We start from the raw sequence: 27,304 nt of genomic DNA on the forward strand, positions 1-27,304 counted from the left end.
TGGTTCAGCTATTTGGTAGCTGTTTATTGGTCATCTACCACTGTAAACACTGGGAATATAGTTTGGGGACAAAGTAGGCAAATTTCTTCCTCTCATAAAACATGCATTCTTTGGAGGGAATCAGATAATAAATAAATGAATATATGATGTGCCAGGTTATGATAAGGTCCAGGAATTAAACAGGAAAAGTGTAAAAGGGTATACAAAGTGAAGGGGAACATGTGACTGCGGATAGGACACGCTGCTGGCCGCCAAGATCGCCTTCTCCTGCCTGGATTATGGCGTTTGGGTTCTTCTTGGTGTCTTTTACTTTTGCATCTCTAGTGTTTATTGACACAGTGGCCACTCAGAATAAAAGATTGAGTATTTTGTCTGTTTCAAACCCTATGACAACTTCTACTTAGTTCACAGTCCTCCTTTTAGCCTAGAAGACCTCGCGTGATCTTTCTCTAGTCCGCCTCCCTGGCCCCATTTCCTTCGATCTTCTTCCCGTTCACCACGCTGTGGGCATGGGTTGTTTCTGAACACCCCAAGTGGGCCCGCTCCTCAGGGTCCTGCCGAGAACACGCTCTCCTGACACACCCACCCTGTTGCTCCCTGACACCTCACTTACCCTGGCCACTCTATCTAAAGAGGCCTTAAGCATTACTCTGTATCTCTTTCTTGGCTTTAAAAATAATTTTTTTCTTCATAGCACGTACCACCTCTTGCTTTTATACTGCATGTCTGTCTGTTTAGTGTGTGTATGGGAATCTAGGTGCCAAGGGAGCAAGGGTTTGGTTCTCTCACTTACTTCTGTATCGCCAGCACCTGGGATAGGGGCAACACACTGCAAGAGCTCATCAGTTATGTGTGGCATGAATGAGTGAAGGTGCCGTGAGGATGAAATGCTAAAAAAATGGGGAGAAAACAGTAGAAAAGTATGTCAAAGGCTTTGGAGGCTTTCAAAAGGATCCTGTGTTAGTGCTTTCCGTGATCCAAAACTTCTGCTCTCCGTGGTCACCTGGCATAACCATTCTTAGCTGCAGCCCAACCTCAATGCTCCTTTCCCATCTTTGCTTATGCAAAGAGAGTCTTTACTAACTAACGAAAGTGTGTAGCTAGCTGCTCCTTATAGAGGTGAGATTTTAGTGATTGCATTTCCGATTCCTAAAGTATTTTGAGCGGGATTATTTATGGTCCTTTTCTTTCTTTTTCTACCTGAAGCATCACCAGATGCCCCCAAACTCGGGCCCATGGAGCTGAGCGTTGTTATCACGGTGCCCGTTTGCCTCCTGTCCATAGCTGCGGTGCTGACCGCGTGGGCACGCCAAGGTCGACAGTGCACGCACAGAATGAGAAAGAGGCAGAATGTGGAGGAACCCCTCTCTGAGTGCAATCTGGTAAATGCTGGGAAAACCCTAAAAGATCTGATTTATGATGTGACTGCCTCTGGATCTGGCTCCGGTATGTGCCCATTTTTCAGTCAGAAAACTCTTATATAAAAACAAAATGAATTTTTAACAGACAAAGGCCCAAGTGTTATGAACCGCATCATTTAAAATGCTTGATGTGGTATATGGTAAGCTCCGCTGTGGAATATTGTTTTAGGATTGATGAAGATTGTTTTAGGATTGAAAAAACTGTCTCATTGCCCTAAGAATGAAGTCTTTCTCAGTTGCCTTTTGTGACTTTAGTTATTCAGATCCTCGTTTTCAGAAGTCTTCAGAATTTATTTCTGAAGGAAGAAAGTCCCTCTTCTCTCCCTTCCCTCCCGTTATGCTTAGTAAGAGTCACTGGTGCTGTCTTGGCGATGTTTGGGCGTCACCAAAGAGTTACTGTATTTAAGGAGTTGAGTTCTGGGGAAAGGTGTCAGTTATGCAAAGCTGTGTTCTTAGAGCACCTTTGCGTGTAGTTACGGAGGTCTTTGGGATCTGTAGGTCCCTCCTGGGATATGTGTGTGAAGTTAACAGGCTGCTGCCCAGAGATTAAAATCAAGAAAGTGTCCCGACAGCGCAGAAACTGCGGATGGGAAGGGGCTGCCCAGCACTCCTCTGCTGCCTGTGCGATGACTCGCTTCGCCTTTAATGCACCTCCAGAGCCCCTGGTGAGACAGTTCAACGTCCCAGGCAGCATTATGGCCTAAATGAGCTTCCCTCGCAGCACAGAACCTCTGAGGGCTATTTGGGTTTCCGGGGACAGGGCAGTGAGTTTCCACTGCAATTACCAACTCCCTAACATGGAGAAGGCTCCCTGCTATCATACGCTTCTGGAAGTCCGGTCAGCACGTGGTGTGCAGAAGTGTGAACTTCAAAAACCCGTGCATCCCCTCTTGCTTTGAAGGATCATTAAGGATGATTACCTTAAACAGATTTTGAGGAGCTCCAAGGGCCTAGGGCCTTGAGGGGCATCCAAGCAGGCACAGTAAGGGGGCAGATGACAGAGGGGCCTTGGTATCTAGCGAACATCCACATTTAACAAAGCAGCTTTGGACTCACCAGGAGTCCGTAAAAGAGCCCAGCTAGTTTGTTTCTTGTGGGGGCAAGATCACTTGCTCTCTCTCTTGCTGACCAAAGTTTTAATGTTTGTGCTATCCCTGCACAAAGTAGGTGGCATGTTTTCAAAGGTGGAATATTGGAAAGAATGTCTCCAAACCGCAAAGTTTATAAAACTGAAATCCAAATTAAATTATTGGGTAGAAAGCTGACATTCTTTCTTTTAAAAGTAAAGCTTGTTTGGATTCAATGCTTTTTCTTTCCTTGAGTATTACATTTTGGGGCCTACTCGCCCTAGTTTCTTGAGTACTAGCAACTTACTAGGGACAGAATATAAGCATGGAGGGCACTGACTGGTGCCAAGTTCCTTGCAACCTTATATGATTTCTTTAAATGGTTCAAGTGATTGAAGAACCATGTATTTAATCCCCACCAAAATATTTTAGTTCTTCTTGAAGATGTTAGGTTGAAATGTGTCTTTTCGAGGTACTCCTTGAATAGATTTAAGATGACCAAAGATTTCCTATTCAAATAAAAGTAGTACAGATATTTTCCTTTTTTAACTGTAAGCTGGGTATTCAGTTTGAGCAAATAGTCATGAGATAGGGCATAAAATAAAAAATTATTGTTCAGTTTTTTTGGTGTTCCTGTGCATCTTTAAACCTAAATCTGGATTTATTGACTGCTAGACTCTTTCCTCTTTAAGAAGATCCATCTTAAAAAGAAAGTCATAAATGTCTGCAAACACAGATGATTTATCTAATGACCAATTTGAAAGAATTTTCAGCACTTTTTCCCAAAGCCGGCTGCATCGGTTTACAGTGCCCACTGGCTGAAAATATCTGAGGGTGACACTGCGTTCGATAATCAGAGAGCACGGGTCTGTCTGCAGTAAGGAGGCTGCCACCAGAGCTCATCCACAGAGAGGAACTGAGGCGGTTCTCTTTCCCCTCTGCTTCTCTTATGTAACCAGCGACATTAAATAAGAGGCAGTTTTGTCAAATGTTGAGAAGCAAAAATGGTGAGGCTTATCCCTGACCTGGTCGGGGACAAATTTCAAAGAGACACAATGCCTGCAAGACAGAACAATAGACTGAGAGTTTGTTGCACTATTTTGGAGAGGGGGACCGGTGACAGGGGGCTTCTAAGAGATGGCATAAGTTGCTCCTTTCCTTCGGTGATGTAACACTTCTGATGGATAGTGACGTTACGTGCTGTCAGACAGGCATCAGTTTCTACCACCTCTGGTAAAATAAACCTAGAGGGGGAAGGAAAGGCCATCTATTGTCCAGTGAGGTCTCTCATTGTATAGTATAGGAATTAGATTATCTTGGGTGGTTGCCTTGAAAAATACTGAAGCAGCTTTTATTGAGTTTTACTGTCTCGACTTAGTGGCTGTGCTGAGACCCTTAGATGATGCTGTCTTCCTTTGTCCATGGGCTGGGGCATTGATCATGCACTTGATCAATTTGCAGTTTGAAAACATTGCCTTATCTGGTTCTCTAGCCAACTGTTGTGTTGTTGTTAGTAATGGTTGTGAATATATGTGTGTAAGACGGGAGGAGGTAGGAGAGAGATTGAGGTTGCAGTTTGCTGTAATAATTGTTAGTACAACTTTTATTGTTTGGTCAAGTGGGAAACTTGACTGACGCCTGCAAAACTAGTTCTTGTGGTTTGCTGCTAGTAGTCTTCCAAACGGGAGCGACTGCAGTTGTGTACAGTGAAGGGTGAGAGCAGGGTTAGAGCTGTGGGTCTGCCTCCCACTAGCACCGTAGTCCAGGGCCCATCTTTGCTTACCACGGGGCCCAATTTTCTCATCTCTAAAATGAAAAAGTTGAATTAGATTTCAGAACTTTCTGGCTGTGGGGCTTTGTGACTAATTGTTGAGACCCATAATAGCAAACCTTAGAGTCTGTGCTTATTTAGGCACAGTGGGTGGTTCTCATGAAGATGAGAGTGTCTGAATAAACTGTGGTTCATTTCAGGAGCAGAGGCTCATTACAGGGCTGTTGGTATGAGGGTTTCCCAGCCATCTGAGCACAATGACAATAACTAAACATGACTTCCCAGAATAAATTTATACTAGAACCTCTCGAACTATTTTCCTCTAATTAAAAGAGTAATAAATACCCATTGTAGAAATTAAGAAAATCTACAAAACTGGAAAGAAGAATATCACAGTTCACTCTCATTCCATTACATAGAAATAATTATCATAGCATTTAGCATATTTCCTTTTCTGTCTTTTTCCCGTGCGTATTTTGAGTAGCTGGGTTCACTTCTTTAGGTGGATGGAATTTACTGTTCTGTTTTCATTTAATATTATAGCAAATGTATTTTCCCATGTCATTAAGAAATACCTCTTCTTAAGCAGCGTCATTATTAATGGCTCCAAGTAATCAATCTTAAGATATAATATTAAGGGCTAACCATTATTGAGCATGTAATATGCTAGACATACTTATTGATTCTTATATTATCCCTATGAGATAGATAATATTATAATCCCCTATTTTTCAGACAAGTAATCTGAAGCTCAGAGAAGTTCAGTAACTTGCCCATGGTTACTATGTGGCATAACTGAAATTTGAACTCAGGTCTTTCTTATCTATGGTCTTAATCTCTGTACTGTACTTAACAATTTTTCTATTATCTGACACTTTCCCTTATATTTCTTATAAACCATATTAAATGTAACAAACGTTTTGGCATGAATTTTTCTGCATTTTGCCTTGAATTTTTAGGATAGGATTCTAGAGGTGGAGCTGCTGGTACAAAGAATCTACACATTTTACATGCAGTCAGAATACATTTTCTTTCATTTTTTTTGTTCCTTGACTGTATGCTGCTTTTAGTTACTGAATTTGATTCTTCACTTTATAATTTTCATTTGTTTTTCTAAAATTTACAAAGAATTATTCTGCTTCCCCACTTGCACTAGGAACTATACATTATATTTTAGATTTTAACAGCTTATATATTTTTTAAAGTTTTATGTATTTAGTAACCTGACTGGCTTTAATGTGCAAATCATGGGGATATGTAACAGCTCTGGAAAGTCACCTATCTGCAACAGCAAGCTGTGTTCGAGAAATTTTTATTTGTGAATATGGGAAATTCATGTTAAGAATTTAGAGTATTTTTAGCATGCCTTGACTTTAAAGTTTGGTATAATAGTACTTGTATCTTCAAAATCAGTTAAAGCTATTAAAGTGCTTAGATGTTTGCTTTTGTGTATTAAAATAATGGCCATCATGACAGTTGTTTTCTGGCATTTACTTGTTTTTAATCACAAATTCCATGTTTTCTTTGATCAGGTCTACCTCTCTTGGTTCAAAGAACAATTGCCAGGACGATTGTACTTCAGGAGATTGTAGGAAAAGGTAGATTTGGTGAGGTCTGGCATGGAAGATGGTGTGGGGAAGATGTGGCTGTGAAAATATTCTCCTCCAGAGATGAAAGATCTTGGTTTCGTGAGGCAGAAATTTATCAGACGGTAATGCTGAGACATGAAAACATACTTGGTTTCATTGCTGCTGACAATAAAGGTATTTTCAATCTAATTGGGTTCAGCAAGTAAAAATGCCATGTCTATTGTCAGATAAGAATAAATAATTTCATTGTTTTAATAAAACCTACATAAAAGTCTAATTTCTTTCTTGAGGAAAGAAAATGCTTTCCTCTTCACCACAGATATACGTACATGACTGTACAATAAAGGGCAAACAAGTGATTTGAAATCATGATGATGCTATAGCTAGGTGATATTTAAAATACTTGATGACTCGTATGACACAGAAACCAACAAGTCGGAACAGAAGCTTCAACTGGAATGGAGTTCTGGGAGAACCCTGCCATGCTAGGTGTTACCTCTTTAGTTGCTGGTTCATGAAGAGATATGGAGGCATCTTGGGAGAGGTGGGAGAAAGTTGCTTTAGGTGTCTAGGGCAAAGGAAGGTTATTGGAAACTTTGGATAGCAGCTGTTAACCCACCAGGACAGAAATATTTCACTGTTTCAGTAATTGGGGATTGGATATGAAATTGGTGGATTACCTATGCTCACTTTTTTCTTTTTGCATAGCTTTTACTCATTTGAGTAAGTGTTAGTTCCCTTAACCAAGGGAAACAAGGCACAAAAGTGAACTAAACTTTATCCAGTCAATATATTTTAATTGAATCTGTTATACTCATGAAGAACTTTGGTGTGGTAGAAATAGTAACCTCTATGTAAAGAACAAATTATCTGTGGATATCAGGGAGCCACTATTACCTAAGAAAATTAAAACCTCTATTATAAGCTTGATCAGAAAGCATTAGATGGCAAAAGAGAAGCTTAGCATCATTTTTTAGCATCATTTTTAGACTTAGTACCTTTCTTTGCCATAATTATGCATGCTAATGATTTGTCTTTTCTGATTTGCTAGGTGTAAACTGAGTAAAACCACAGATGACCTTTAAAAAAAATTGCCCCCCAAAATTTTAATTCCTTAAACTTTGAAAATACATCTAGACTCTTGAAAGCAAGATATTTCTTAGTAAACGAAGAGCTTTTTTCCTTGCCAAATACTGAGATAACGTACCTACTGGTCAGATTAATTAGCATCGTTGACTGTAGTTATAGGGCTCATCTTGATGGGGCTAATTTAATCATGACATTTATTGGCTTATGAAGCAATAGGCACAGGAGAGATCACCCTTGAGTCTCTCGTCTTCAGTTTAACTGGTCTCCCTCTGTCAACGGCTTTCTTGTTGATGGCTTTGTGTGTGATTCCAAATGGCCTCTCATGTCACTTTCATCCTCATGCATTTCTGGATCTTCTGCAACAGTTGTAGTTTTTCTTTTTCACCAACTGTCTGACAAAGACATTGATATGAGAGGACAAAGCTAGGCCCTGGTGTTAAGCAGGGAGAGCGGTGTGAGTAAGGGTTAGTCTATATGTGGTAAGTATGTTAGTGTCCTTTATCACATTATGTTGATTGTTACATTCCTAAGAAGTTTTATCACTACTGGGATTGGAAATTAAATATTTGGATAATGAGGAGCTCTTGTACTTAAAGCACTTGGTAGAATAAATGCTTAACAATAGCTATTGTAGGCATTTTCAGAAGCTAAAGCTAAAGCTAACTCTCAGGACTCTAATACCTAGAGAAGTTTTAGGCTAATTTCTCTTCTGCTAAAAACCTCTAAAAGTTGGATTCATTTTTTGCTTGGTGTGGTGAATTATTTGACAATGTCTAGTAACTGTGTTTGGCTTTTAATATAGGCTTTTGGGGAAAAATAATCAATTTCATATTTTGAAAGGTGAACAACATGAACATTCTTAGAATATTAGAGCATTTATGATAGTAATAACACTGTGTGTAAATTTGTTATAGTTTTGTTTTTTATTGGAACAATCTTTCTTAAAAGCTCAGAGTAATTTATAACACAGCACTGAGACTCAATGCATCTCTCAGTAGTTTCTCTTACAATGTGGTTATAACATTGGTAATATGATCATGTAGAGGGAACAGGAAAGGAGTTGTGCAGTTACGAGAATCACTTCCCCCAGCTCCTATAGAGAGGTGGGTACAGATACCACGTTCTAGGGTATCGTCATCTTCAGGAATGCATTGAGAGTTTTTACTTTACTAAATCGACCTGTGAGTATCGGCCCTGAAGGGTTTAACTTTGTTAACAGTATATATTTAAACACTGACATTTGTTAAAAGTTCTGGTTTCTTTCTCCTCATATATTTACAGCAGCAATATACTTTTTTCCTGTTAGATAATGGAACTTGGACTCAACTTTGGCTTGTCTCTGAATATCATGAGCAGGGCTCCTTATATGACTATTTGAATAGAAACATAGTGACCGTGGCTGGAATGATCAAACTGGCACTCTCAGTAGCCAGTGGGCTGGCCCACCTTCATATGGAGATTGTGGGCACTCAAGGTATGTGGGTTTTTTTTCCTCTAATTTTTTTTTTTCTTCTTGAATAGGAGGATAGAAACACTAAGTTATAGTTTAGTGCTTAGTTGTATTTTAGTTATGACAGATAATTGACAAATGTAAAGAAACACCAAGAGTACTTTATAAAGCTGAAAATGCTGTCATGATACGGCCAGTTCTCATCTACATCCTCATCATTTTGTACGTTATCCATAATAATATTTTTATTCCTAGTGGCTCCATCTTTGTCATTTAGCAACTGTACCTGGGAGATCTTGCCTTGGTGGCAAATGCTTTATATTCAGTGAATATAAATAATTTACATGTTTACCTTTGATAGTTTAAATAATTGGAAATGGTAATGTGATTTTAAAAATTCATCCTCATCATTTTGTACGTTATCCATAATAATATTTTTATTCCTAGTGGCTCCATCTTTGTCATTTAGCAACTGTACCTGGGAGATCTTGCCTTGGTGGCAAATGCTTTATATTCAGTGAATATAAATAATTTACATGTTTACCTTTGATAGTTTAAATAATTGGAAATGGTAATGTGATTTAAAAAATTATATATCATGTATTTGAAGGCCAAATAATACGTCCTATCTTTTCTATTTATTGAGTTAATAGATTACTGGCTCTAGAAAATCATTTATCTAGTCAGGGCAGTGGCTCTGAAATTTGGATTTATGATCCCTTTAAACTATTCAAAATTATTAAGGACCCTGGAAGTTTTTGTGTATATGGGTTCTATCTATTAATATTTACCATATTAAGAACTAAAATTGAGAAATATAAAAAATACTTATTAATTTACTTAATAATAACCAATTAAACATTAACATAAAAGTTTTTAAAATTAACATCACTTTTTGTAATACAGAACCCATCTGGTGAACATAATGGTTTTGCTTTACATTTTTGCAAATCCCTTTAATGTCTGGCTCCATGCCTGGATTTCCATACCTGCTCTTCATTCAGTTGTTTCCAATGTGTTGTTTTGGTTGAGGTATGTGAACAAAAGGTGATGTCACATAGATGATGTAATTAGAAAAGAGCCATAAGGATCCCCAGGGATCTAAGGCCACATTTGAGAACTGCTGGCCTAGGGTAATAGAAATCTGAAATTTGTTTTGTAAGAGAATATTTTATGTGTTTTTATGAGGATCTCGCAGTGCTAATTCTTTCCCTATCTACTCAGTGAATATTTATTAGCGGCTACTAAACTTCACTTAGTATTCTAAGCAATCATTAGTATGGTAATGAGCAAGACATAGTCACTGCCCTTCTGAGGCTTCATAGGGAGAGACAGATAATTAAACACACAAATGAATAAACAAGATAATTGAGATAGTAGTAGGAACTGTGCAGAAGGCACAATGGGACACCGATGTATCCCATCCGAGTATGATGTGGGATCATCAGAGAATGACTTGGGATGTGGAATGTGTGCTCAGGGAAGACCTCTCTCAGGAGGGACATTGGAGCCAAGTTTTCAAAATGCTGCTTTTCGGAGGATTGCAATCTTCAGTAACAAAAAAAGTAAATATATATTTTTTTATGCTTCATAGGTAAACCTGCTATTGCTCATCGAGATATAAAATCAAAGAATATCTTAGTGAAAAAATGTGAAACTTGTGCCATAGCAGACTTAGGGTTGGCTGTGAAGCATGATTCAATACTGAACACAATAGATATACCTCAGAATCCTAAAGTGGGGACCAAAAGGTAAAATACTAACTTTGGTAGCACACTAAGCCCTTATGACTGTTCCCTAAACGTGAATGCCTGGTATGTGTGTGTTTGGTGGGCGGGGGAAGGTCTGAATGGAAAGTCATTAGGCCCAAGAAAGCCAAGAAGTCCTCTCTGGGTCATTGAGAAGACAATGGCACAATGGTTATGGAGCAAGCAAAGTGGGCATCTTGCTCATATAGACAGTAGCCATTTGGGTGCAGAATCCAGTGTAGAGGAATAGAAGGGATGGTGGTATATTATTTTAGTATGCCACGTTCCGAGAATATATTCTCCTACAGATAGGAGGAAAAAAACACCAGCAGGGTACAGCTCCTACAAAGACTTTATACCTCATAAATGAACTAAAACTTGGGCTAATTCAGTATGTCTAGGTTCTAAACAACAGATACAAAATCAATGTGTTGGCCTAGGTAACTATTATATATAGGTACTCAATAGATAAAATAAATCCATATATATGCTACTGTATTACCTTAATATTTAAAAATATTATGTACCAAGGTTTATATTTACCTATAGTTGTACTTATCCTTAAGTCTCCCAAATTGATGAGTTTGGACACAGTTCCTACTTTCAAGAAGAGAGTCGCTGAAGGTCTGAAGAATAAGCATGATATACACAGAGCATACCACACACACAGCACGACGATGGGCCAGTTAGTAATGGGATTTCTGGTGTTTTCTTGTTACCAGCAGCCTGTGGCCATATGGCCCATCAGACTTCCACTTCCTTTTATTTAAATATCAAACTCTGTGCTACTTTGGCATAATTCTTGGGTTCCTGACCTTAAAATCAGAAACAACTAAAACATTTTCCTGGACTTGTTAAAGGGCCTTGAGAAGAGGAAATTTCAAAGCTGGTATAGTTGGCCTCCAAAGCTGTATTTGAGATTCCAGCTAGTCCTTCAGTCCTTCCCTTGGTTGCCTGGGACAATTTACTGAAGCCTCAGGAGCACTTCAGGACAGTTTTTTCAAATTGGGTGTCCTAAGGACCTTTTTTCTACTATAATGAGCAAGCTTTCATTTGCCCATCTGACTATCTCCACACTAGGGACCCTTAGGAAAATCTTGGCTGCCAGATATCCTTTAGAGGATCTAATAATACTTTTCAAGGAATTTGCAGGGCTGTAGAATCCTCACCTTAATATTCTGGGAAATCGTTAAAAATTTCCCTAGGACAGTTAGACTCAGGCAGTTTCCATGGACTATAGATTTCTTTGATTTAGTCCTGTTCCAACAAGGTTGTCATTTTCTTGGAGCCAATATATAATATGTGTATATATCTCGAAGCCAGTGTATAATAAAATTGCTCATGCAGAGAAGGTAGTTATGGAATATTGCTGAGCCCTGTGTGGCAGTACTGGACCCACTGTGATTTATAAAACATACTCTGCCCTGTGCTTTCCATGGTAACAAACTGTTGGTGGAAATTGAGTTCTATCTCTCCTACTAAGTCCTTTGCTTACAGAATTTCCCTCTAGCTTGTACTTTCTAAGCTCCGGGCTCCTGGCACATGTGCTTTAATAGAGTAGAATGACCTCCAGTTGTATTTTAAAAGGTCTTAGATTTATGATTGGTCAATAATGGTATCATTTAATTCTGTTATTGTGGCTTAGACCTACCTGTAAAATTCATGTAAGAGATCTTAATTTATATTTTGTATCAGTAGTTACAAAGATTGTGTTTTACTGGACTGCTATAAAGTCATACACGAATCTGAAATGTGCATGTTTTTGAAGGTATATGGCTCCTGAAATGCTTGACGATACAATGAATGTGAATATCTTTGAGTCCTTTAAACGAGCTGACATCTATTCTGTTGGTCTGGTTTACTGGGAAATAGCACGAAGGTGTTCAGTTGGAGGTAAGATTTTAGAAATATTCTTGGTGTCTGTGTTTCCTTGATGCTCTAAATGCAAGATATAATTTTCTATCCTTTTTTCTCCTAAGCACTGTTTTGAGTCATTTCCTAGTATTTAAGAGAATACCTTTTGGAGAAATCCTTCCAGTGGCAAAAGTGAAGCATCCTGCATATAACGGAGAGTTTGTTTTTTGGTAGGAGAGAGTGACAGTTCTGATCATTCTGATTTCCATAGTGCTACTCTGCCAGCACCTGACAAAAAAGTTTTTAAAAAAATTTGTTTGCCATTAGCTGTATCCCTACTTTATTCCAGAAAAGAAGCCTGAAGAAGTTAAACTTGCCAAGGCCACAGGACTTGAAGTCTTCTGTTTCTTAGGCTTTTCTTGTTCTTTTCTTTCCTGTGATGATGAAATGTGTGGGGGATAAAGTAGAGGGCAGAGGTGAGCAAAGACTAACTTCTTGACTCTACTGCTCCCAGCAGTTGAGATGCTAATAATGAGAGGAAGAGTTTGAAAGGATGAAACCCTATGAATGCAATCTGATGAAATTGTATCAGTGGAGAAAAGTTAAATATTGGTAGAAAATGGTTTAGTTTTCACTTTCAAGTGAGACAGACTTAGGACTAGTCTAACAACTTCATAACTGACTTTAGGCAAGTTATTTGACCCCACTTTTCTCATCTGTAAAATAAACATAACAAATGGATTCCCTAGGTTCTGAGAATTTAATGAATTAATTCAATTCATGGAATGCTTTTAAGACAGAATGTTAAATAGTAAACATTCAATAAAAGAGCTATCATTAGTAAACCACTGTTAGTTTCTGCATTTTGTACTGAGGTCATTTTGCCTTACATAAATCTCATTTTTTAAAAAATGAAAAACTTACAATACTACAGTTTTATTTGAATGAGAAAACATATTTTTCCTTTATTCAGAGATGAGATAGTAAAATATTCAGGAAGTTGAAACTATTCATGGAAGCAGTAGAATTATAGTGGTGCAGAACATGGGCACAGGAGTCCCTGACACTGGGATTGGGTTCCACATCTGCCATAGCTGTGTGACTTTGAGCAAGTTAATGACACTCTTGTGCCTCAGTTTCCCCATTCTGTAAAATAGTGATAAGATGGTGTTTTTGAGGAGTAAGTACTTAAAACATACGGAGGGCTTAGGCCAGTGCTTGGTAAAGAGCAAGATTAAACATATTTGTTATAACTTTTTAAAATTTCATATTGATATTTGTCTAAATTTGCTTTTAGGTTTTTGTTCTTAGTTTTTTTCCAACTGTTGAAATTGCAATTTAGTTAACATGATTTGAAGTTCATTGTGTAATATTATGGCATGTCTAAATATTTTAAATTAAAAGGACTATAGTTAATCCAAATGATTTTATAATTAAGATCAAGTCTTTGTATATGAGATTCTATAAGTATTAAGTTTCATGTTAACTGTCCGTCTTCAACCGCCTCTGGCTGTTTCGATGAAACATTCTCAGGTGTAGTGCTTCTAAAATGCAAATCTAAGAAACTCAGCTTTTAAAAGATTGTCTCTCAATTTTCAAAAAGAGAAAGCTATTTGTTTTGAAAGGTTATTTAATGGAGAAATATACTTCATTTGCAGGGCAGTGAGGCCATGCTGTAAATTTCACAACTAGGTTACTTTTGAATTGTACAGTGACATTTTATAAAATTTACATTATTTTTATAATCATGTAATTTCAGAACAAAATTTGTTTCGTATAATTACTAAAATTATATAAATATAATATTTACATATTATTACATATAAAGTATAATATGATATATATTATATAAAGTAACTAAATGTTATGTTTTGTATAAAATTTACCAAAATACATGAATTTTCATAATGTAAGATGTCATAAACTTACATAATAACTATGTTACTGAGTGCTTTAAATTATGTCCCTGGTTTTATAGTAACAGATAATTTTAATAAACCTGACTTTCCAGTTTCCTAGGGTACCACTTGTGCCTAGAAGTCTCAGTTGGTATTTTTTTGAAATAAGCATCTTTGCTTATTACTTGCACTAGCAAATTAATTGTGCAAATTTCTTATAGGAATTGTTGAGGAGTACCAGTTGCCTTATTATGACATGGTGCCTTCAGATCCCTCAATAGAGGACATGAGGAAGGTCGTTTGCGACCAGAAGTTTCGACCAAATATCCCAAACCAGTGGCAAAGCTGTGAAGTAAGGCTATGTTCTTATATAAATTTTTCCTATATAATTATCAGTGATTATTATTATTAAGTATCAGGGAGGATTTTCAGAGACCATATAGCTCTTAATCTAGACCTCCAATTCATTCTATGTATGTAGTTGTATGTCTTTGTATAAGTCTTCAGAAGGATTGTGTTCCCTTTAGCTGTTATGTCCCCTGTAGGACAGACAACTTTTAATGGCATCTGTGCCTCTTGGGGTGGTTCAGTAGTCCAGGTGACTTTGATCTTGGGATGCTGTGACCTCAGCCTAGAGTTTCTAAGAGACTAGGTCAGGAGAAGAGAGGGGTTTCAGGATCACACACTGGCTCTTCAACGCTTGGCTCCAACTGACTCACATCAGTTCTACTCATGGTCCATAGCCCAGAATTAGTCCCATAGTGAGGGGGCTGGGAATGCAGCCATATTTGGTGGGTAGTCAGTGTCTGAGCCACACAGAATATCACAATTTCAGTCATCCTTATATTCAACAAACTATTTCAAATCCCTAACCTGCTGAAGTTTGAGCTTATTGTCTTTCATCAGAAACATTTCCTCATGGTAGACACCATTGCTGTTCATCTCTTCATCCCCAACAACACATGTCGTTGCCATCATCTAGCGGACACACAATAAATGGTTACTGCAGTGCTTGTTCTGCCTTATGTGAAGATTGCAGTTTTCTAGCTCCCACAGGAAGAAAGAAGGGAAGGTGGGGGAAAGACTAAAGCCATCTGATTCCAAATTATTTTAATGCTTTAACCTCCCCCATCCCAGTAATTACTATGCATCATCTGCCACATTTAATGTAGTATTTGAGGTCTTTTTAAAGTGACATTTTTTAGTCTGGCTTTGTCATGGGGATTATTTTATACAGTTGTTTTTTCTTCCCATCTTTTCCCATCCTTTATGTTTCACTCAACTTTTTCTCTATCAAGGCAGGACTTATGTCTCGCTATTTCTATTTTGTGTACATATCTTACCTCCTATTATAGAAGGAGAATTTGTGGTTTTTACAACCAAATTTAAATTAACTTTTTATAAAAAAAGCATTTATAACATATATGTAAAGTTTAAAGTATAATAATGAAATGAAACCAGTGAATTTGCTACCAAGCTTAAAAAATGAATATTTTAAGTATGTTTAAATATTTCTTACCCCTCCGAATATTATAATTATTTATTATTACCTTATTTTTCTTTAGAATTTTGCCATATATACTTAAAAGCATACTGTTTACTTTTTTGCATTTGTGAAACATACTATTGAAACTTACTATAGGCATTTTTCTTATTTTTTTCACTTTTCCTTAAATATGTGGAGCTATAAGCTGTTTATTTTCATATTTGTGTAGTGGATATATCATTGTAGATTTCTTTTTACATTCTATTGTTGATTATCATACATGAGATTTTTAGTTTTTATATGTATGTGTATACAGTATGTATATGTGTGGAAAAATTTCTTTGTTATAAAACTATGGATTCCTTTGGGGTGTCCACATAGACAATCATATCTCCAAATAATGAGAGTTCTGGGGCCAGTCCTCATGTCAGTTTCCAGGACTTCCAGTAAAATATTTCCTGGAAGAGATGATAGTGGATATCCTTGTTTTGCTCCTTAAAACTTTATTTGCTTCACCCTTGAACATGATATTTGCCATAGGTCTGGTTTGTAAAAAGCTTTGATAAAAGCTTTCTTCCTATGAGGTGATGATATGCATTTCTGCTATAGTCTCTTAATGATGTGAATTGCATTTATAAATTCTACACTGTCAAAACAATCATGCATCCCTAGAATACACCTACCATAGTCATTTTTCATGTGGTCAGTTTTGGACAATGCTGATACATGCAACTTTTGTCCATTTTTTCCCAGTATTTTAGTTCTTTTTTGGCATCAGTCCCATGTGTTAGATATTGTTGTGATTTTATACCATCATTGTTTGTTTAGACTTATGAACATGTTTACATTTTCTTTGCTCAACATTCCTTTTTGGCCCTTGGAGTTTCCTTCTAAGATCAATTTCTGACTTTCTGATACACATTCTTTAGTATTTTACTTAAATTGACTTTTTAATGGGGATCTAGGGGTTGCAAGTTTACTGTTTGGTTGTTTGAAAATGTCTGTTTTATTCTCAATCTTGAACAAATAGTTTATCTGGGCACACTTTAAGAACTTACCTATGTGTTTAAATAAAATATATAAAAATTGTATATTTACTATTCTACAGTTTCTCTATGACATATTTGTGTAGGTGTCTCTTGATTAATATTGCTTGCAATTTTTGGGCTTTTAATCCTAAGGATTTGTGACTTTCCTCAGTTCTAGAAAATTCAAAGCTATTATCCCCTCCAATAGCTCCTCCTCCCATTGCATCGATTACCAATGTTTAGAGACCTCATTGAATGCCCCTTAGACCTTTGATTTTATTTTGCTTGTCTCTTATTCTCTTTTTCCATATTTGTGTCTTTATGCAGTATCTCTTAACATTTATCTTCCAGTTCACTAATTGTACCTTCAGATGTGTCTAATCTGCCATTTAACTCTTTGATTTAGTTTTTCATTTTATTGGTTATTTATTTCATGTCAAGAATGTTTTTTGGTACTTGTTCTTTTTAAAAATATACTCTTATTTCTTACCTACTTTTGAGTGTCCTCTTTGCTTTTCTAAAAATGTATTTTATATACTTATTTTATATTTTATATCATTTAATTCTATCTAATGTTTTGATGAGTTTTATTTTACTATTTATTGTTTCAGTTGACTTTTGCTTGTGATACTTTATTTCCTCATGTGCTTAAAATTTTCATTATGAGCTCAAGCTTACTGCAATGTTTTAAGGCCTGGGCTTGATTTTTGTTTTACCAAGAGCCAAGATTTATACAAATTTCTTTATAAAGTTCCTTCTAAGACTGATTCATCCTGATACTCAGGACTTTGCAAACATCTTGATCTGATACCTTCCGTGTGCTTTTGACTTTATTTTCTGTCTTTCATGTGTGGTCAGTTAATTCTGAAATTCTAGGCTCTGAGATCAGCAGATGCTACCAGAGTGACCACTTGCTTTAGTGATTTTTTTATATTGCTCTGGGTTCATGCATTCTCATTGTTTTCTTCTCTGAGTTTTTATCTTATTTATTTAACAGTTCATAGATTCTTTAAAAAATTCAGAATTTTTTATATTTATATTTATATTATCATTGTGGCATAATCTACATATGGTAAAATACACAAATAATATATAGCATGATGAATATTTTTTAAAAAATGGATGCACATGTGTATGTAGATCCAGATCAATATATAGGGAATATCCAATATCCAACCCATCCCATATTTCTTTTTGTCTTTCATGTCCCTTCTTAGAAGATTTTAAAAGATAGTCATTCTACTACATTCCCAGAAGTCAGTTGACTGAATTTTCAATTGAAAGTTAGCCTCTGTAAGGTTAACATGTTTATTTTGACAGGATTTTTAAAGGGTTTGGACTTGATCTCCTCATATTAAGTTTACTATTTCTTCATCAGAGCCTAGCATCTGTTCCTGGCTTTGCGGTTTTGCTTCTCTTGTACTGTGTTGTCTGTGAGTGGCTAAAGTCTTTGATATTATTTTTCTCTCTTAAAGGCACTCCGAGTCATGGGGAGAATAATGCGTGAGTGTTGGTATGCCAATGGGGCAGCCCGCCTAACTGCCCTTCGTATTAAGAAGACCATTTCTCAACTTTGTGTCAAAGAAGACTGCAAAGCCTAATAACAATAATTGTGTTAAAGAGAAATCTCTCACAGCTTTCTTTCTCATTTTCCCTCTTTGTGTGAATGTTTTTGCCTTTTATTGTTGTAGTTGTTCTACCTCAAAGATAACGTAGTACAGTATTTAAGTGTCCAAAGGCAGCATGACAAAATAACTCTAAAGTCAAGCATGGGTAGGAGTTGACTCCATCCATTCTCTATGTTGTCTTTCATTTTATTTTGAGAAGCAACACATTGACTCATCTTTTTATTTAATAAGAAAGATATTGCAAAGTGTAAAATAAGCTATATAAAAAGTAATAAAGGTCACTAAGGTTTTATTTTACTTGAATCAAGAGCACATGAATGAATAGGAATAATGAAGGAAAACATAGTCATTAAAATGTGAACGAGAGCATGTTCTATCCAAACAAAACTTTGGATCATACAATCAATGGTTTTCTCTATCATTCTTAATTAAGCAGGATCTTTTCAAATATTAAGTATTGCTCTGAACTTTAGTATATGGAACATGTAAAAATGTTGCTGCTTGGTTGTAAGGTAGAAGTGAGGTCAGAGCAACCGCTGACTTGGTCTCTTCTTCCCCCTTCTCCTACTCTTCATATCCAGTACTACGATAGCCCCGGACGCATGCAACATGCAAGCAACTCAGATTGTTACTTCTTCTCATTTACAAATAAGACACCTGACATCTTGAGATATTGATCAATGTCTGAAAGTCACCCAGCTTGTGGTAGAACTGGCAGGAGGTCCAAATCTTGTGGTAATCCGTATTGTAGACGTAGCTAGCGTCCTACTTTCCCTTTAATTCCATATTTCTCCCTAGGCAGAAATATCTTTCATGATGATATTTGTGGTTTAGTCAGAGTGAGTTGTTCTGCAGAATCATAATAGATCTGAATGAACTGTTAGGAAAATATCCATTGATATTTCCCTCAAAGAAATTTCATAGGCACCCTATTTTTAGTCACCCTGTTTGTTATGAGTATTAATATTTTCTGAGTATTTCCAGAGATGCATCAGGCATAAAGATCCTTTGCAGAAGATGCCTTTAAGAGCCTTTCAGAGGTCCCCACTGCATTTCTATATACAGATTTAGAAAACAAAAGAACAGAAGAAAAGGAAGCTAGGAGATATTTTGAGAAAAATTAAGAAAACTCTTAAATGAAGTGTAACAATCAGACCCTATAGAGGGTACCAGTGACTGTAAATATCTACTCTCCTACCCGTTCAAAATGAGTGAGCAGTGCAGAAAATGACTCATGATAATTTCGCCTTTATTCTACTTCCTTTGGACACAAAAGTGACGAATTCTTAATACTACATGGGACATTAAATATTTCCTTCAAATCTATAATTCTGCTTTGGCGGAACACTTATTATGCTATCTCTTATTATTCTAAAACACTGTTCCCTAAACTCTGTTCCTTAGAACACACTTCTGCTGAGATAATTCAAGGCCAAAGTGTTCTTTGGTAGATTCTTAAGAGTGCTACTGGCACATTACCATATAATGTGCTTTTAGAAGTGTAGCAGTAAAGAAATATTACCTAATTTCTTTAAACTGGGTTTCCCAAATTCTTTGACCCTGACCCCTTTTATTAAGGCCGAGGAAACCTTTTACTATTCTGCATTTTGGTGTTCTACAAAGCACAAACTTGGCTCAGTGTTCTAAAGGATATACACTTATGTATTTTCATGGAGAGCACAATTTGTGATCATACTTCATTTCTCTAGGGAATTGTGTTACTGAACCCATCTTCACTTGACTTAGATGAGGTATCAGAGGCAAAATACTGACAGCTGTGGTTTGCATATACTTTCATTCATGCAGCTATCCATTCATTAAATAATATGAAACACCCCATATCTTCCTTGCCACAATATTGGGTCCAATAGGGAAGGAAGTCAAAAGATGAATAGTTCTGCCCTCAGGGATTTTAAAGTCTGATTTGGGAATGGGAACAGGGATGTGGGTATGTGGGGGAAGCAAGCAAATTAACAAACAGATTTAATACTTGGTATATACAAAGTAGGATGTCTTGAGTCATGTATGACAGTGAGTTTGAAGATTACTTTCAACTCACAACACATTTAGATAGTGTCTTTTTGGGCTATTCCAGACAATCTAAATCACACAATCAGTTTTTAAAAATACCCACGTGAAGGGATTATCTTGCTTGTGCTTGTTACCTTGATTTATCATAGATTGTTTCTACATATATAAGAATGAAATTATTTATTTACTGTGGTTGTACTATAGTTTCAAATAAATACGAATAATATATCCTGTTTAATTCACATGTTGGGTAAATATACTTAGTTTTTAAGAGAGCATATTTTAATATCTCCTTTTTCCTTGATGTTTTATAATCTATGTGAGCGTGTCAAAATATAATTTCATGTTTTTATTAGTTCAACTTTCATCCTAGAGAAATCTGTACATTTTGAGATATTTTTCTTGTTTTTGCATTGGATAACTGTAACTCCCAATTAAATAGTCTTGTATTTCAGTTACCAAGTATATTTCTTAAGAAAGGGGTTTGGTTAACAAAAATATGTCAAAAGTTAACTTATAGTTAAAAGTTAGGAAAAGTTTAAAGTTCGACTTTTCCTTAATTCTCAACTTGATTATAAATAGAAAATGCTCACTTACAAAAATAGGATAAAGTTTAGAGCATAAGACATACTGTATGTGCCCATGCTGTTAACTTCATATTACTTGTTTTTGATGGAGTCTCCTTGTGTAGTATTTCTTTTGAATTGTTATAAGCAAAAAATACTAATTTTAGGCTCAAAGCATCCGTTCTTTGCTCCTTTCAAATTTTGGCTTTGGGTAAAACATAAAGCTTGGGAAAATGCTATTGATGAAATTTCAGTACTCTATAAAGTAGTGGACAGATTTATATGCAGCATTGCTTCCTAAAATAAGGGAAGCATTATTTATTGTCAGCATTTCAGCATGAACTTTTTGCCTTATAAGCTATGCATTTAAGTGTGTAATTGGTACAAATTCTGTATGAGCTTTCTTCTGTGTCTAAAATATTTGGCATGTCACATCTAGAATTCTTAATTTATGTTCTGACTTGAAAGTTAAGTGAAACATGACTGTGTCGTGCACTATTTTTGGCGTAGCACTTGCTTTTCATCTTTATGGTTTCAGTTAACTTTGCATTTTAAATTTCCGTGATTGTGTGAAAATAGTAACCCGATGGCAGTGTCTGAAGACTTCAAAATCAACTTTTGTTGTAAAATGAAAACCTACAATAGGTACATTTGGTGAGAAATTCTCTCACTTATCATTGTTAATACTTCTGCTTTAGTAGAATTATTCAACAAAACCAATCCACTTTTACTATGCTAGAATTTTGCCACCATGTGACTTACTGAGGCAGAGAAAACTCAGGACTGTCTTAGATTTTCTGCAAAAGTACCAGGGAATCTATTTAACAAATCATCTGAAAATAGGGAGCCCACATTTGCCATTATACAGAGTTCTACTTAAAATGGCTTATCATGTATTGATTAATTATTTTAAATAAATATGGAAATGTATTTTGATGAAATAAACTTATTTAAAGTGTGGAATCAGGAAATTAAGAAGGTAACAGTAGCAAATGAGTAAAGCTGATGACAGTTGATGTTTTTAATACATTCTTTTAAATAAATTTACAAATACAATATTATAAGTTATTTAGAAATGTTTAAGAATCAGTGTCTTAAAACGGTGTCATTATGGTTTTCGGAGATATTGTAAAACGTCTTTTCTTTTGTGAGATATACTACTTCTGTATTTAATGGTGCTTTGTATTAGCACCCTCCGTAAGCTAATATCTACATGGACTTTTTGCACTATTTCGTGAAGACAGTAATCTTTCTGCTCCTGAGGGCTTCTTCTAAACAGGAAGAAATGTCAGTTGGAATAGAAAAATTTCATAAAAATGTTAAATTAAGTAGAACTTCTATAATATAGGTGGTTTTTCAAAGTGTTTTAATGAAAACTTTCATATATTTGACTTTCTTCCCTCTAGCTTCTCCTTTGTTTCATTATTTTTCTCACCTCCTTTTAAACTGTTCCTTCGCTGTCTTCCAAAATTATCGTTAGCCCCTAATTTTAAAAAATAGCTATTTTTATTATTTAACTAACATGTATTATTTAACATAATCATACTAGTATTTAACCTTCTAATGAAAGACAGTCCCTTGTGGGCTAAAGTATTTTAGCTGTGTCACAAAAACAAAATCCGAAATTTGGAATTGTAAAGGATATAAGAGGTTTTATAATTCAATTGCCATATTTATAGACAAAGAAACCAAGGATCAGAGATTAAATGACTGCTAGTTATTAGCAGAACTGATAGGCGAACCAGTGGTGACACCCACCACAGTGTCCTACCATATCCAACACTTACCAATTTAAAAATAATTAGCATGCACCTAAACCTACCTTGAATGTACACTAACATAAATGTGCCATTTAATGGTGATGATAAAATCCCACTTCTCTTTTTATTTCTGCTAAAATAATATGTTCATTCCTTTCTGTAAGAATTGTTCTTTCTCTTTATGCACTAGAATGGGAATGAAAGATGATTTGGTAATTTAATTTGGGACCATGTCTAGTAGCATATTAGTGACTTTATTCTCAGCGCCTCTTGTAGTGTCTCATTAGTTCATCTTTGGCTTCATTTTCTTTCAATATATCAAAAAAATATCTGCTGAATTTCATAAACTACAATCACTCTATAATGCCTGTCCTTCTAGATTGTTCTGCACTGACCTTCCTAAGATGTTTTCATCTCATGCCTCCTCTGGTAATTTTTCATTTGGCCTGATGAAGAGGGTAGTTGTTAATAGCAGAGAAGACTTTCTTTCAAATTCTAAAAAGTTATAGATATATTCTAGCTATATTCTAGTTACAGTCTGGTTATATTCTAGCTTTTACCTCACATAAAGAATGTCTACTTTTGCCTTGTGCCTGGGCTACATGAACTTGAATGTTGACATAGGCACTAAGAATCTTAATGTATTAGGAAATCAGCCTTGTTCTGCATGTCACCAGGTCCAGCTGGGCATGTTGTGCCCCCGCACATATACTTCCAGCTGAGGGGCAGGTAGTGGTTGAAATCCAAGCAATGGACTCCTCAACTCAGAAACATTTTTGTATTTTTCAAAAAAACACTTTATGTGCTTATGTATCTTCAGAAAAGGGCCTTGCTTACATGTCTTCAGAAAATGAGAGTTAAAATTTTTAAATGGTTCTTGACATCTGCAAATTGAATAGAGAACTCAGAAAAAAAAATTTTCATCCTAGCATTCCCAGGATATCAAGAGATGTGTGTTTAACCTGTTGATTTAATTTTTCAACCCAGACAATCTGCAGCAAGACCCTTGTTTTGAGTTTTCATTCCATTTGAAACCTAGTTATTGACTTTGCCTATAAAGGAGCAGTTACACGTCTAAATTCTAACTAATGCAGACATAGCATGAAATTTACCAATATCTTCATTTCCTCCAAATAAGCTAAATACAAGCCATTAGATTTTTAAAAATCCCATTCTTTTTTCCTTTTCATGTAAATTAAGGGTATATAAGCCAAAATATTCAATTCTAGTTTTTTATTTTCACAGTTATTAGTGTCAAGCTCTTGTAATCTTCTGATCCTAGACTGGAGAAAATCATTCAAACAATCTGTTTCAGGTTTTTAAATGTCCTAAAAACAGAAAGTTAGATTCAGATCTCAAAAAAAAAGGTATTTCGGATTGACTTTCAAAGTACTAATACTAATTATACTTTTCTTTTGGTAGTGTGACTTCTCTCACACCCAAGAACATATTACATAAATGTCAAAACCACTGCTTTTTGACATTGTAAAACATGCCTTGAACTCTTGAACTACTGTGAAAAGAATTACTGTTGTAAAGACTTATTGTAACAAGCTAGCTGATATTCTTAAGTATGTAAAAAGATTTCCTTTCAACAGATAGGCCCAAATGAATGTATATAAGAAATATGAAGAAAAAAGTTAGGTTTTAAAATGAGAATTGGGCAATAATTTGTATTAAAAATATGCAGATGGCAATTTTAGTAGTTGCAGTTTAATTGTTGACAGTGAGGAGAATTCAAATTCCAAAGAGAAATGAATGATATTCAGATGTTTCATTAATTTCTAGTCTGTGGAAATATACATTATATACATATATATAATGTGTATATATATATATATATATACTTATTTTGTTTAGAAATAGTAGTATTTTAGAATTTAGTAAGAATTCTGATAACCTTCATACCAAAATGTTTTAACTTTATCAACAGTAAGTCATAAAGTATTTATTTTAAAGCTTTCTAAATATTCTTGCATAACTTTCAGCTGCCTCCTGATGTAAATACTTATCTGCTTAAATGTTATATTTTTATGTATGCATTTTCTGAAAATGTTTTGTAAAGTGGCAAAGATAATAAATTAATCACTCCTTGCTCTTGTTTCTGTGAAGCATATAGAACTCTATTTTAAATAAAAAGAAAATGTATCATATTTTGGTTTCTATACAGTTATGTTCTATTATTTAAGCATTTTTATTTGTATTTGTATGCAATATGTGAGGTTTTGGAATGTAAATGTTGGCTCCAGAAGGCACTAGAGGAATTGGCTTCTTTCCTTACTGGGAGAGACTCGTGCTCCTTCAACAGACATTTCTGTGCATGACACTTAGGACAGTAGTCTTTGTTTTATTTTTCCTGTAATCATTCTTTATACTTATTTAAACTTTATTGAAACACTGTTGGGTAGGCACCCTCAGACCTAAAATGGCTTCCTTCGTATTTAAAGTAAAATCCCAAACACTCACGTGGCCTATAAGCACCTCTGCCTGTGCCACCTGACAACCTTTCTGCCTTCATTTCCGGACTCCTCCACAACCCCACCTGCATTCTTGCTTCCAGCCCCAACTGTTTACCACACTCCTGCTTTTTGCTTTTCCTTGAACTTGGCAGACACTCACCAGTCCCAGGGAGTTTGCTTTAGTCCCTTTGCCTGGAATGTTCTTCCTTCAGATATTGTATGGGGTAGGTTTCTGTTAGACTACTGTCACACCAGCAGGCCTTTCTTGTCACCCTTTCTGGAGTCGCACCTGTGTCGTTCACTATCTTCTCAGCCTGTTTGAAATTTCCTCTTAGCACTTAGCAGGAACTGGGTGTTAGAGCGTGTGTCTTACGGTATGGAGTATCACAGTGACTAAGTCCTTGAACGTTAGAAGCAGGGGTCACATCATGTAAATTTGAAAATGCAGTTTTAAAACATTCAGAGTAATATCTTGTTTTGTACAGTGAGAAATAACCCTATGGAATTCACCACTCTCCTCCTACCCACCAAATGTCTGTAATAAAGCTCAAGAAAGAGTTATAAACCCAATCGAGATTAGTTTAGCCAAATTCATAGTGGCTATTCCAGAATGACATTATGGGAAGATTAGGTTGTTTGGTTTATATTTCCAACCCTACAAAGTTGATGTTTTCTAGGACTTAGCGTAAGAGAATACGCCAGTGGTTTTACTTTTAATATGTGCTCTGAAGCTCTTTTACTTTTTCTTCCTTATTTTTCATTTTGGTGGCAGTTTTGTTAATGTGGCCTTAAGTGCCATTAAGTGGGTACTTAAGATTCACAAGCCAAATGGTCTTGCTCAACAATCAAGTCAGGTTCTCATTTGGCTTCGTCATTAACTGCTTCTTGTAGTCATAGAGAAGGGCAAAATACGTATTTTACACGAATTTAAATTGTGAAACCTGTGCTTGAAATCAAACAAATGCTTTAGTTTCAGCAGCACTAGTAGCAGAGTTTTTTCTTCAGTTGTAATTTTGTGGTAACCTCAGCATTTTTATTTTTTTAACACTGATGTGTGCAAAAGCTGGTGAACATCCACGCTGCTGAAGTAATTAACGTAATGCCTGAACTTAAAATTGGATAGTCACTTTTTTCCCCTTAGGATCGATTCCTGGAGACTGGGGGATCACTAAAGCCAGTCTGTTTTATAGTGTTCTGGAAGTGAGATTTTTAAGAAACGCTCTATGACTTTTATAGTAAATATTCATATATTGTAGTCAAGGAGAGTTATTAAAATTTGATTTGAATAGTTTCTTTAATGTTTCTTCAATCACTTCTAAACGAAAATAGGTTAAAACACTCTTTTCTCTTCAAATATTAGTCAACAAATCTTTATCAAACATTGCTGCGAAGTGCATTGTATCGTAATCATTGTAAGTGGTGTTAAGAAAATACTAAGTTCTTACATTTAAGAAAATAAACTATTTAGGAAGATAAAGCATGCACATGAATAGCTATCTAACCTTAGAAGCTGGTAATACAAGAGATGTCATAGGAAGAAAATTATTAAGGCTGAGTGTGGGTACAGATATTAAATGATAAAGACACAGAAATGAGGTATAAGGTACAATGACTTGGAAGAGTCAAGAAAATTAATGAGTTAATGTTGTAGGATGGGAAAGATTTGTGTAAGTGGAATAGACAGGCAAGAAGTCCCTGGTAGGAAAAATCTCCAAAACAAAAGCAAGAATGAACATGGCAGTTAGTAACCTACAGAAGTAGAATGGAGGGTTTGTGTAAAGTTCAGATTGGAGCCTTTAAACCTTGATCCTGCCTTTGAGGGAGGCTAATGACTTTAAAGTAGCAGTGATAATGTTAAGCTTGTATTGAATGAAGGCAGTAGAAGAGCTACCTTCTGAGGGGGTTTATGAAAGAGACCTGAAGATTCCACCATTACGTTCGTCCCTAATTGATGGATATTTAGAGAGAGCAACTGGTGAAGAATTCCAAGTTGAGCCATACAGTTTGTGTGCTGCTGGTCTCTCTTTTTTTTATTTGCTGGTATCTTTATATAGTGTTTTTTTCTACTCTCCAAGGTGTCATAAAAGCAAAACAAAATTAAGATTTCATCATTTTTAATAATTTAGTTCAATCACAAATGTGACTCAGGGAATTTTAAAACACACACGCGCACGTGCGCGCACGCGCACACACACACACACACACAATCATTTAGAAAGATCTACCTTGTAATGCCATCTCTGCATGAAAAATTTCCAGCTACGACTGAACTGTGCACAGTAAATTTCAAATATAATCAAATTGGATTTAGAAATACTAATGGTGATTTCATAGAAGAACCCTTGCTTCAGCAACTTAGGAAATTACACTTGATTTTCTTTTGAGTGTTACTCAATTGTGCTCGAAATTGTTCATTTGAACTCTTTTAAACAAGAAGAAGCAGGTGGTTAAATGTGGGC

The 27,304-nt window shown here is 35.8% G+C and overlaps 1 protein-coding gene across 4 annotated transcripts in view; it reads left to right on the plus strand.

Moving 5' to 3' along the window:
- Window positions 1-27,012, plus strand: part of ACVR1C (activin A receptor type 1C) — a 70,762-nt gene extending 43,750 nt beyond the window's left edge. For 3 of the 4 annotated variants that reach the window (XM_057505563.1, XM_036884273.2, XM_036884275.2), the window contains 7 exons: window positions 1,207-1,446; window positions 5,792-6,022; window positions 8,244-8,411; window positions 9,982-10,138; window positions 11,904-12,028; window positions 14,109-14,239; window positions 17,877-27,012. In XM_057505563.1, coding sequence (XP_057361546.1) covers window positions 1,207-1,446; window positions 5,792-6,022; window positions 8,244-8,411; window positions 9,982-10,138; window positions 11,904-12,028; window positions 14,109-14,239; window positions 17,877-18,002 — 1,178 coding nt within the window. In that variant the 3' untranslated portion in view covers window positions 18,003-27,012. Of the gene's footprint in view, window positions 1-1,206; window positions 1,447-5,791; window positions 6,023-8,243; window positions 8,412-9,981; window positions 10,139-11,903; window positions 12,029-14,108; window positions 14,240-14,793; window positions 15,207-17,876 lie in introns of those variants that run through there. The other variant, XM_057505562.1, reaches the window with a different exon arrangement.
- The last annotated feature ends 292 nt before the right edge of the window (window positions 27,013-27,304 follow it).

This window comes from Manis pentadactyla, chromosome 8 (assembly GCF_030020395.1).
Source record: "Manis pentadactyla isolate mManPen7 chromosome 8, mManPen7.hap1, whole genome shotgun sequence".
In the NCBI taxonomy this organism is placed as follows: Eukaryota; Metazoa; Chordata; class Mammalia; order Pholidota; family Manidae; genus Manis; species Manis pentadactyla.